At 34.3% G+C, this 13,297-nt stretch overlaps 1 protein-coding gene across 1 annotated transcript; it reads left to right on the top strand.

Moving 5' to 3' along the window:
- The first annotated feature begins 407 nt into the window (after nt 1–407).
- Nucleotides 408–8,786, top strand: LOC144576202 (U-box domain-containing protein 33-like). Its single transcript, XM_078326504.1, has 9 exons — nt 408–809; nt 3,591–3,712; nt 3,941–4,062; nt 4,461–4,565; nt 5,583–5,946; nt 6,149–6,292; nt 6,605–7,093; nt 7,417–8,142; nt 8,385–8,786. The coding sequence occupies exons 1-9, from the start codon at nt 629–631 to the stop codon at nt 8,568–8,570; spliced, it is 2,439 nt and encodes an 812-aa protein (XP_078182630.1). The 5' UTR covers nt 408–628; the 3' UTR covers nt 8,571–8,786.
- The last annotated feature ends 4,511 nt before the right edge of the window (nt 8,787–13,297 follow it).

The raw sequence follows: 13,297 nt of genomic DNA on the forward strand, positions 1-13,297 counted from the left end.
TAGCGTCATAGTTTTTATGGTCTGAAAACGCTATAACGGCGCTATTTAAAAACTTTTTTTTTTCTGGTAATTGTTTTTTGAACATAGCGAACTTAATGGACCTAGGATTTATACACTATCAAATAATCATAATCACACCAATAATAAATTACCTTGAATTATGGTAATTTATGATAATTATTATATTAAAAATTAAAAGTTTGTGACTTCTTAAATACAAGAGCATTATTTTATCACAAATAGAACTTGTGAATTCCACTTTAGTCCATATACGGAACGGATCTACCATCCCCTCTAGAAGTCAGCATTGGTGTGCTCTCTATTTCTAATAGAACATGTCTATCTTATAATTTCTATGCCAACGCTCTTTCTCTATCAGACCCTTTCCATCCCATCGCCTTTCCCTCGCAAAAATCATCTCCAAAAAGGTCTACCCGTTTCTCTTTTCTCTAGTTCTTCTTCGATAATACGACAAAAGGGTCCGTACAAAGTAGCTCTTGTCAGATGTAAGTAAAGTAGTAAACACACTCCATTGGCCCACTTTTTTCAACGTATAGTTTGCTGTTTGCTGGCTGCTACTCTGCGAGAAAACGATTACTCAGCGAGAAGGTGAAGGCATCTTGTGGAAATGGAGGAACTGGAAGAGAGAAGGGAAGAAAATGAGGGGCTAGTTGAAAAAGTGTATGTCGCGGTGGGGAAGGATGTGAAGGAAAACAAGGCGAATTTGATTTGGGCTTTGCAAAATTCGGATAGGAATAAGAAGCTGGTGATTGCTCATGTTCATAAGCCAGCAACGACGATTAATATCAGTAAGAAACTTCTTCCTACCAAATTGATCCTCATTTTCTCTCAAGCTCGTCTCTATTATATTACAAATGAGTTCGCGTCAGTAGAAAGTTCAGAAAGTGAATACAAGAACCCCTTATTTTGTTTGTAATGTTGCCAATTAGCTTTTGAAGTTTTGGGTTTTCGAGAACCTGAGAATAATCCTATACAAAATTTCTTTCTGCTATCTGTCCCTTTTCATTTCTCCTTTTATTCTGAGTAAACTAAATTATTTCCGAGGTAGGTTTCTTTCAAAGAACTTCTGTTTGTGGCCAAGCAACAACAAAGAAAACCAAATACAACATTCTTTGTTTTGACTTTGTTATGAGGATTTTTGCTTCTGTTTGTCTAAAAATTGTTGTAGAGAATTTTTCTATATGAATAAGATAGAAAGTGATTTTTGTGTATCACTCGTGTAAACTGATGATCACCATTTCGTTGAAGCCTCAATTTGTTTTCTCTCTATATGCAACCATTTTATACTAGTGGCCTTCTAGAAGGGAAGGGGAATAAAGTATTAAAGTGTCATCTAATTAATTTAATATATGAACGGATTATTTTTGGGCCATATACGCGCTTTAGCCTTTAGCCCCCTTTATATATAAATATGGTTAAAGTGATCTGGTCGGTTGAGGCTTCCAAATATCAACAATGTTAGAGCATTTTTCACTCCTGATATTGTTAGAGAAGTAGAGATGATTGTTTTCTTTTTTGTCATATGAGTAACTTTTATATCTTCACCTCTAAAATTAATTTTAATTTCATTTGTGGATTAATAATTATGGTTTAAATTTGCATCTTTGTAATTATCAATTGTAATCAGACATGACACTTTTGGACATATTGCTAATTAAACTAGCTTACAATTAAGATTGAAAATTGCCACATTAGTTTTTTCAATTATTTAGCATTTTGAATGAATGTGCTCTTACATAGGATACTGGTGGAAATTGGGTCCCAAAATATATAATGGATCAGGCATCCAAAAGCCAATTAAATAATGACTTACTGATCATTGACAATAATTAACTTTGTAAAGTAGTTTAGTTTTAACTTTTAAATCAATACAAAAACTTAAAACAGTCAAAAATAGATTGTAGTCATATAACATATTGTTAGCCTTGTATATTGGTCTACACAAATGTTTAAGAAAATGTTATAAGTGGAAAGATTGAATAGAAATTATAGCAATAACTGATGGTGTTTGTTGCAATTTTACGGGTTATATGATGTTTTTTAGATTCTCAAGTGTTTTCTTATTCATTTTTTTTTATATGGGCTTAGTTAATTTTGTATCTATTTTTAGATGTCTCATACGGAAATCAAGTTTGCTTCTTTCCGTAGAGAGGCGATGTCCATCACCGTTCATACTAGGTCTTTTATTCAGTGTTACCTTATTCTATTGAGCATATTTGTGCCTATAATAAATATGTGTTACTTAGCAAAAGCACTCCGGTTAAACCTCACAAAAGCCCACTTGAATTTGTTCAACTAAGTTGGCCCACTTCTCTAATTCTAGGCCCGTAAAAGGGAAGGTCTGTTAGGATTTGCCCAACTGTCGATCTAAATACAGAATAAGCAAGGTTCTAATTGCCCGTATTTAGACTTAATAAGAACAGACAGTGACTTCTTTTGGAAATTTTCCAGTGGAACAAAAGAAACAAATACTTTTGTTAGCTGATTATTGGCTGCTGGGTTAGTCCATGGGTTACCAGCATGTTATCTTGTGCAATGTTATCCTTTCGCTACGTAGTTTTGCCTTCTGTTTTCATCTAGGATGCATCCCTTGTTGTTCTAATATTTAATGAATGTTAAAGAGGTGCAGGAGAATATTAATCTATCATAACATGATATCAGAATTGTGAATCTGTTCCTATTGTCATGGTGGCAGGCATGAGTTATTGAATTGCAGCGGCTGTCATCGTCTGAATAAGCCAACTAAAGTTTTCTTGTTGTTCAGTAGACATTTCTCTCCTCTGGTGTGTATCCCTATTCTGTTTATGAGTTATTGAGTCTGCTTCTAATTTAAAACGTTTTGTCCCATATGCAAGCCTGAATTTTCGTAGTTTAAATTCAAACTTACATGCACCAAATAAAAGTCCCAGTCATGGCACTATCCTACGCACCTTATTGCTTAAACTGTACTATTCATACAGGCTAATATAAAAGTTCTAATCTTCTCTTCTTTATAAATTACATGCATGGTTGTGCACGCGCACACAGAGAGTACAATTATTGCAGCCTCTACTTAGGCTTGAAGCCACCATTGAGCCTTCTTTATCTCTTTCTTGTTTAATTTCATCCAGAAAAAAATTTATATGATAAATCAGTTTTGGCAAACCAGAACAAATCCTTAAACACATTACATTTTCTTTCACCTTGTTTTCAAAGAGAAACTTTGTTTATTAAATTAAAGTGTATATATAAATAAAGCAAAGCTATACTATATCATGCTTGTGTATATAATCAGAGATACTCGCTTTAATCTTTGTAGTTTGCTCTTGTTACATGCCATACGAACTTGGTTTTTTTCGGGTTTCATTTTCAATTTTTAAAAGGATATATCTTCACCTAAACATTATTTACGAGGAACCCACCAATTGATATGAATAATACATTACAGCCAATTGCTCTCATTACAAAGAAGTATATTGTGATCAGCAACAAATGGAACTTTTTTTTGGCTTAATTGACTATTAAGGAACTTGTTACATCTGTATTGTAACTTTTTTCCGTATGTTATTAATTTTTATATTTAATTATAGTGGGTGCACAATTTCCTTTGAGCCAACTAGCTGAACACGAGGTGACAGCACACCGACTTTTAGAGAAGTGCAAGATGGACAAAATTTTAAATGAGTATATGGGCATATGCTCAAGTCAAAAGGTTTTTTATTCTCTCTCTCTCAACTTTTTTTTTTTTAATGATCATGTTGTAGGTCAACTATTATTTAATTGGTTGACATCTATTGTCTGGTTGGTCTTGATCCTTTTCTTCTCCAAACATCTACACGCACTGACGAAATACCTATAGCCTTTCTATTGAGGTTTAGTTCTATAAAGAACAGCTGGGAATTAAGTTCTTAATCAGCACCTGATTTTTGAACAATCACAGGTGGAGGCAGAGAAGATAATAATAGAGAATGAAAACACTTCACAAGGCATTATTGACCTGATACGTAAAAATGTTGTCACTGAACTTGTCATGGGTGCAGCTGCTGACCGCCGTTATTCAAGGTGAACCTATAAAATTGTTTCAAATACATCTCTTTTGTTTAATAAATTAGAGTAGCCTATATACTTGCGAAGCAGGTTGATAGACATAGCCTAAATTATGTCAGAACACGTAATGAGATTTTAAAACTTTTCACTCGAGAACATGGATTTCCAAAGTTCCACCTTGCTCAATAAGAGAACCTGATACTAGGTACTACAATCACTTAAAGTGTTTTCTTCTCACGTTCTTCTTTATTTTCAAAGATAACAGCCTTGTTGGTTTTGTTTTCTGCATTTCAACCATCATTAATATGGGGAACCCTAAACTACTGTGTTATCTGATTGAGTTGGAAAGTGTAGTACCTGGTACTTCTTGATTAATTTTAATAGTAAGGCATTAAGTGATGTATTTTCCTCAGGCGATTGAAGACACTAAAATCCAGGAAAGCAGCATTTATTGAACAAAAAGCACAACCATGGTGTAAAATTTCATTTATTTGTCGAGGAAACCTGATATGCACTAGGTATGTCCATATTTCTTTTTCTCTCTATCTCTTATATAATAAACTGTTGTTTTCAATCCTTGATGCATGGTTAACCTCACAAACAAATAAGTTTTACAGAAATCCAATTGGATGTTAATTTGGTTAGCAAATAGTTAAGCAGAAGTACCTTTTCTTTTAATGTAAAAGGTCATGTTGTAAGAAATAAAAGCATCTAGATATGCTCCATATTTATTTGTTTGGTGTGAAGATGCAGGTAATCTTCTGCAAAATGTACTCAAGTATATTCATGTGGACTGATAAAAGCATCCGATTGGTTTTGCAAAGATTATTTTATGCACTGATATTTGTAGATGATTTGCATGTATATACTGTTATAGATGCATAGTCCACAGCAAATCTGATAGATTATAAACACAAGATAGTATAAAGTAATTGAATCACCCTCTCCATAAACTTAAAACTTGTAGGACCCTAAATCATCACTGCCAACAGTCGTTGTGCATTATTATTGATTTAGTACCCTACCTGTGTTCATGGTCTAATAGAGAAGTTTTTGCATCCCTAAATTTTCTAGTTAACATCTAGAGTGAAGCTATGGCACTATGCATAGCGGAGATTGGTCTGCACTATGGATCAATATCTTCATTTTCAAAGTCCAAATAGTTGATCCAAACCATTCAACATGATTTCCATATAAAAATTTATTTGCAGACTAAATTTTACATTTTTTAGAATTTTTTTGGATAGGTAGAACCACTATTTTTTAATGGTTTAGAATCTTTAGATAAAGTGATTTTCTAGCATATCTAAAAAAATTCCAAAAAATGTAAAATTTAATCTGCAAGTACATTTTCATATGAAGATCATGTTGAACGTTTCAGATCGGCTGTTTGAACTTAAAAGAAATGGAGATATTAATCCATAGTACAGACCAATATGTGCTATGCATAGTACCATAGCCTCACTCTAACATCTATCTATTATTGGGCTTCATTAGTGTTTAAATAACCTTCCTGTTTTTATGGTCTCTCATAGGGAAGCCAGTGAAGGCATCAGTCCAAGAGCACGTTCATCCTCCTCAAGCAGTCCAAGCCCTAGGTTCAATTCAATCATCGCTGATTTACATAGTCTGACTGGTCCCCCCAGCATGCCGATTTCTTACTTCCCGCCTAGGTCAAACTCGGTCAACTGCACTTATGCGGAAGACATGCTCCTTACAATGGCATCAAGCAATAGTAACCAGTGGACCGATGGGTCGTTCCAGAAGGAAACTATGGACAGTTACTCGACTGAGAAATCAGGTCCTTCGTATGTGCTTGAAGCGGGGCCCAGCACGGTGCCTTATGATGCTGAAGAGGAATCCCAGACAGAGTCGCCCTCTGCACAAAATGGCTCAGCAGTAAGCTACTGTTCTTATCTCATTACTTCAGATTCAAGTGTATTCATAAAATCATTCCAAATATCATGGTGCCCGCAGTTTAGTGCATTAAACAAGTAGAGAAAATATATTTTATTATTAGCTAGTAGACGGAGCAACAAGTTTCATTATTTGTGTAAAAGCAATGTTAATTTGCATTTGATGGATGAATGAAAAATTGTAGGATGATATTTCTCTAGAGGACATTGATTTGTATGAACAACTGAGGGGTGCAATTACTGAGGCTGAAGACTTGAAGAATGAAGCCTATGAAGCAACACGACGACGCCAGAAGGCTGAGAGAGATCTACTCGAGGCTTCCAAAAAGGTAAAAGAAATCAGATACTGGTGGTTTATCTTGTAAGGAGCTAATTCAGATCTGCATAAAGAATTCCAGATATTTAATACATTCAGATCATATACCAAATCGAAGCAAAGAACCCCAAATCTCACACTTGATCAAAGCATCAATGTTGACTAATACTTGGCTCAAAACCAAAAAAGGGAAAAAAGAAAGGACGGAAAATAATTAAAATTAGTGAATAAAGTAAGAGAAATCATGAAACTATTTTTAAAACATATTTTAACTATCTTCTTTTTTCCAACTTCAGAATAAAACATCTTATTTTTTTTATGGTAGGGCAAGGCCACAGAGGGCCTTCATCTCCAAGAATTGAGGAAAAGGAAGGATGTGGAGGTAAGGTTAGCAAGAGAGAAGCTTGAGATGGAACAAGACAAACAACAGTTAGACAACATACTTGCCCAAATAAACAGGGCAAGCGAGCAAAGGATAGCACTTGAGCTTCACATCAGTGAATCCGAAGCAACGGTGAATGATTTTGAGAAGAAGCTCTCTGAGGCTTATCGCCTCCTTGAATCACTTAGAGAGGAACAGCTGATGAACTCAGAAAGAAAGGAAGATGTTCACTTGTCTAGCAGAGATCTTAAATCCACTTCAAGGGAGTTTGTATATCAAGAATTGATTCAGGCGACTAATGGCTTTGATGAGTCGAAGAAGATTGGCGAAGGCAGTCATGGAAGCATTTTCGTGGGGCTTATCGACAACACTACTGTGGCGATAAAGATGTTGAATCATGATCATTACCAAAAACATGAGTTTAGCCGAAAGGTACGATTTTTCACAAAAAAAAGGAGGCTTTGAGTATGATTAATCAAGTAAATTACACGAAGTCTTTCTTGTTCAAGAGGTTTCAATGTTTATATATATAATTGTTTATCATTAGATTTGTTGGGTCTATATGGTACTGTTGATTTACTGTTCTTTTGGTTTGATATACTGACCACAACAGAAGCAGAAGGCCAAATGGTAATACTTATAAGGGCTGAAGTGGCACTTTAATGCTTGCATTATCAGACCCGTATGAATTTAATAACTTCATTGTGCTATGGTTAATGAATAAAATATTTATATGCTTTTAAATTTTTATATAGGTGGAGATCATAAGCAGCATAAAACATCCTAATGTCAGCTCTCTGGTTGGTGCTTGTATGGAGGCCCATGCGCTGATCTACGAATACTCCCCTCATGGAAGCTTAGAAGACTACTTGCACAGAAAGAACCATGCAATGACTTGGCAAGTCCGTGCCCGTGTTGCGTCAGAGCTGTGCTCTGCTCTGACCTACCTTCACTCAACCCAACCAAACCCAATAGCACATGGCAACCTCAAGCCAAGCAACATACTTTTCGACTCAAATTACTCAGTCAAGCTATCTGACTTGCACCTCGGCATGGCCATTTCCCATTCAAGAAGATCCACTGTGGCTTATGCAGAACCCGAATTGCTTGCCACAAGGGAACTCATACCGGCATGTGATATGTACTCACTTGGTGTTCTACTCCTGGTGTTACTGACTGGTCGGCCTGCCTTTCGGATAAAAAAGGTGGTGCAAGAGGCTTTGGATAAAGAGACATTGCATGAGGTATTGGATGGATCGGCCGGGAATTGGCCTTCGGAGGAGACGAAAGAATTGGCTAAGTTGGCACTAAGGTGTTGTGATATAAAGAGAGACAATCGGCCAGTGATAGAAGATGTTTGTAGAGTGGTTGAGCCCTTAATGGATTCAGCCAAAGTATCTAAACATCGGTCTTGGTCGATTGGGTCAGATTCAGATTTTGGTGGTTCTGTGCCTTCTTACTTCTTGTGCCCAATACTTAAGGTACGGTCAACTTCTCACTTAAAACTCTTGCTTTGTCAAAATTTAATTTGCATAGTGTTTGGGCATCGACTTTTGAGTTTACTCTGTAGAACCGGTACTTAAAATTTGGGTTACATTTTGGATCAGCTCTAGTCTCTAGAGATAGAATGCTCCTCAACCATCACATAATTTTGGGGAAAAAAAAGGCTTATACTAAAGAGAAATATTTTTTTTGATTTTTTCTGCATGATATGAAATCGCAGGAGATCATGAAAGATCCGCAAATAGCAGCAGATGGGTTTACATATGAAGCCGAAGCTATAAAAGGATGGCTACAAAGTGGGCACGACACTTCCCCAATGACTAATCTCAAGCTTTCGACTGATGAGCTAACACCAAATCATGCACTTCGCTCAGCGATTCGAGAATTGCAGCTGAAACGAAGATAAGTTATTTGTTTATTTAGAGAAAAAAGGGATGCAATTTTTGTGCTTCCTTTCCTAGTGTTTACTTTCCTGATACTTGGGAAGAAGATTTCTTGTCTGTAAATAGTAGATTTTTTTTGTCTGCGCCCTGTTTTTTTATTATTTAAGTGGTTTATTTTGTAATGTTTGTTTGTTATTTTGTATATGCAAACTTCATTATCATAACTTTGTTTTTTGGATGATATATTGTGCAAAAGTAGTTTAGGTTATAAATTAAAAAAGCTATTCATTAAATATCAATCTTTATTTGTTTAGTTCAATGTTTTTTTTTTTTTTTTGCAATTATATATTTGTTCCATGTATTTAATCAATAATCAGAGAGTTAGCTTAATTCCACCGAAGGCAAGTAAAACCGTCAATCAATTTCGTTACTAAAACTGTTTTTTGAATTTTATTTTTTGGATAAAAAGAGAGCTCAGGCCTCAGTCTTCCTAACTTCCATGCATTAAATGAGAAATTACTTTGCAAACGTCACAAAAGGGCTCAAAGAGGATTGGGCCAGAAAAGCAAAAGAAATAAAGAGGAACAAATATTTGGTTAACCAACTTTGATTTTCCTCTTCACCGCTAATGAACCGACATTTTTATTTTTACCCCATTAAAAATTTATTTTAATAATAATAACCAAAGTTTAGCAACAATTTTAAAAATACCCCACCCGTGGAAATTTTCCACGGGCCGGAATTTTAATTCCCATTTTTTTTTATAAAACAGAAATTTGTTTTTATTTTTTATTTTTTGTATTGAAATATTAGAAATGTTGGATATATTTCTTTGAAAATAGATGGAATACAATATAATTTGATTTATTAGAAAGACTGTAACAAATAACCTGAATCAATATTTTTCAGGTCGGATTTTTCGCGGCTGTAAGAAAAATTAATATATTTCTGTACGTGTTATTGGAAAAAAATAAAAATGCTTAGATTATGAGTTATTGATCCCGGTTCAAAAGTCACTTCTATGTAATCTAGAAAATATTGTGATCCTTCTGGGACATTTAATTTATAAAAAGTTGTATCTATTTTGATAATTCTTTTTGAATAATAATTATTAAATAACTTAAAGTTTTTATTTTATTTTTCAAAAATAGATACAACTTTCCATAAATTAAATATCTTAGAAGGATCACAATATTTTCTATATTACATAGAAGTGACTTTTGAACCGGGATCAATAACTCATAATCTAAGCATTTTTATTTTTTTCCAATAACACATACAGAAATATATTAATTTTTCTTACAGTCGTGAAAAATCCGACCTGAAAAATATTGATTCAGGTTATTTGTTACAGTCTTTCTAATAAATCAAATTATATTGTATTTCATCTATTTTCAAAGAAATATATCCAACATTTCTAATATTTCAATAAAAAAAATAAAAAATAAAAACAAATTTCTATTTTATAAAAAAAAAATGGGAATTAAAATTCCGGCCCGTGGAAAATTTCCACGGGTGGGGTATTTTTAAAATTGTTGCTAAACTTTGGTTATTATTATTAAAATAATTTTTTAATGAGGTAAAAATAAAAATGTCGGGCTAATGAACTTCCATGTGTTCGATTATAATGGCATCTCCATTCGCTTATAAATTTTTTTACAAATGTTGATGTGGTATTTACAATTTTAATTGCAAAAAATGTAAAATACTTCCTGATTTAACCATCTTACTAAAACTAGTGATTTATCATAAAAGTTTTGCAATTACTTTGCAAATGTATAAGATTTCTGGCATTACAATTCCGAAAGCTTATTCTCTTTGCTAATTTCTAACTTCAAATGTTACACCATTAGTTCACAAATGCAATATTGTTCAACAACATTTAATAAAGTGTCTTTTTTATTTTCAATCAGCAACACAAGGATTCTCACACAATAGATTCTCTTAATACGCGGATGCACGATACAACCGGAGTGTCTTCGATGCAATTCATTGACCTTGGAAATCAGAGACTATCTTTTGTGGACATGCCAATATGATGCCAACTTTTAGAAAGGTTAGACGTTATGGTGTTAGGAACATGAGGTTCTTTTCTAACAAGAGAAAACCTATGCACGTATTAATAAATGATACAACACTTGACATACGGTCGCAACACGAGTAGGTTTAGAGTGAACCATGAGGCTAATTTTTGTGCCCTATTATATTTCCACAAGTTGTGATATTATATTTCTTCATTTTTTCTTTTTGAGATGCTACCTTTGTAAATATATTTTTTTTTATTAATATATTTATTGGTGACACTTCGCCACCAAAAATTAAAAAAAATAGTATAATTAATACATAGTTTTTACTTCATTTGTATTAATAAAGTTTCTAAATAGTGATTATCGCGTCACTGAGGAAATGCTCAAAAAACACTATAGTTCTATTATTGCGTCGCTATAACACAAAAAATAGCTGATGGCATCATAGCTTTTAAGAACTGAAAACACTATAACACCGTTATTGTGTCGCTATAACTAACTATTTAGAACACTGGTACTAATTAATATAATTTGCACTAACTACGAATATTTTGTGCAGGATTAACGCTCATTAAGGTACCCATGTTCAATCATGTATAAATTTAAATTTAATTTACAAAGCGTATATCATACATGAATCAGTGATATCTTACGTAAATATTATATCACGGGGAGGGATCCAATTACACTATTTTTTGGTGACACCGAATTACACTTTTCATTTTTAAAGTTTTCAAGTTTCAAATAGTCAATCCAAACCGTTAAACATAATGAATATGTTAAAATGTGCTTGCAGGCCAAATTTTACATTTTTTAGATTTTTTTTACTATTTATTAAGTATTTAACAAAATCGCTATATTCAGACCATTGAATTTTTGTACCCATCTTAATAAATAGTAAAAAAATTCAGAAAAATATAAAATTTGATCTGCAAGCAAATTTTAACATATCCATCATGTTGAATGGTTTGAATCGACTGTTTGGACTTTATAAACATAGAGTGTAATTTGATGTCACCAAAAAAGAATGTAATTAGATCCCTCCTCATCATATAATTGTCAATTGAAAAATCATCTGAAACCCAAATAATTTTCTATAAAGGACTAGAAAACTAAAACAATTATTACATACTTTAAATACGGATATGAGATCGAAACCGAATCGTCTGCCCCCCGGGGGGCAGGAAATTTCTGCCCCCAGAGTCTCTGCGGGGTGGGACCGGGGTGGGACCGGTTACTGTTTAAGGGTTTAACTATTGTTATTGTTTTTAAATGGGTCCCACCCGCAGAGACTCTGGGGGCAGAATTCCTGCCCCCGGGGGGCTGACGATTCGGTCTCTATGAGATCATCCCTTTTTTGTATGATGTTCCTGCGGTTCATTATTACACACTTGAGGACCTTTGAACTCTCTCGTCATTGGTCAATTACCCAATTGCAGGAGTGTGTATGATCCTTTGACATATATCAACTTTTGCGTGAACGACGTGTACGATGCCTATTCGGGGATAGCTAGCGCGGGGGCAATATTATTTGTGCTTTGAGATTCGTGCAGAACATATTTGAACCATTTTTTTGAAAAAACACTCAAAGTTTGAGATATCTCAGATGATGCTAATTCATTGCAGGGTCATTAATTTATTTCTAAAAAATTAAGACAATTCCTCCTACAAATCAGGCCACATAATCTATTATGGCCATTAATCACATCAGAGAAGCAATATGTATCGTAATAAGTTAATAACTCCTAGGACCGGTCCAAAGATTTTAGGGTCCGGGGCGTGAGAAAAGTTTGAGGTCTTAATATATGTAATTTTTTTTATTAATATACTAATAATGTCACACAAAATAGGGGGCATAAAAGCTAAGTTATTAAATTAATTAATACAAAACTGGCTATAGTGTCAGTATGTGGGTAATGTTTATTCTTCGATTTGGATCCTCTTATGTCCTCTAAATACTTTTTTTTTTATTTTTTTTTATTTTAAGGCTTGCTGATTTTGAGTTTTAAAATCCATTTTGATAGAGTATTAATGCAAGCATTGTTGGCGTTCAGATCCCAAAGAGTTGGTTCTGTTTAAATAATTGCCATGTCATTTGCTTGATTTTATGGTTACTGGTGGATGCTTATTACTCATGCATGCCAAGTGTTTGACAAAAGTTCCACTAAAAAATATTCATCAATTCAAAGGAAATCCAACAAGATGCCATCCGAAAAAAAAGCTTATAAAGATAAAACCTCAATTCGAAAGAGACGAACCCCAATTTGAACTTGGCTTATAAAATTCGAACCCCAATTCAAATTCACCTCAATTAGTCTAAAAGAACAAGAATCCAGAATCTCTAACCCCTATTCGAACCTCAGCTAGTCTAGAAGAGCAAGATGCGAAAATATTCGAAGCAGCCGCAAAACGAGATCATGGAAGGACTGGAGGAGTTAAAGTTTTTTTTTTTTTTTTTTCTCGTTTCACACAGAGGAGGCGGGGAGAAATTTCGAAGAGGGGCATATTTTTTTTTCTGAAGTAGAATGAATCAGCCCAGCTAAAGAAAGGAGGTGGTTTGGAGAGTGCGCAGGCCTAACTGTACGTGGAACAGAGAGGCCCGAAATTGAGGCATATACAAACTATTATTTTTGTTTTTTGGGCCCCCTGGCTTTTGGGGCCCGAAGCCATTGCCCTGGGTACCCTGGGCCAGGGCCGGGCCTGATTAACTCCTCCCTCACCCG

The sequence above is a fragment of the Carex rostrata genome, chromosome 25, assembly GCF_964058835.1.
Source record: "Carex rostrata chromosome 25, lpCarRost1.2, whole genome shotgun sequence".
In the NCBI taxonomy this organism is placed as follows: Eukaryota; Viridiplantae; Streptophyta; class Magnoliopsida; order Poales; family Cyperaceae; genus Carex; species Carex rostrata.

Bases quoted from the DNA above. Each gene is read 5' to 3' on its own strand.
- LOC144576202 (XM_078326504.1), top strand. From the start codon at position 629: ATGGAGGAACTGGAAGAGAGAAGGGAAGAAAATGAGGGGCTAGTTGAA. The intron at 810-3,590 runs GTAAGAAACTTC...ATTTAATTATAG, and splicing joins AGCAACGACGATTAATATCA to TGGGTGCACAATTTCCTTTG. The intron at 7,094-7,416 runs GTACGATTTTTC...ATTTTTATATAG, and splicing joins AACATGAGTTTAGCCGAAAG to GTGGAGATCATAAGCAGCAT.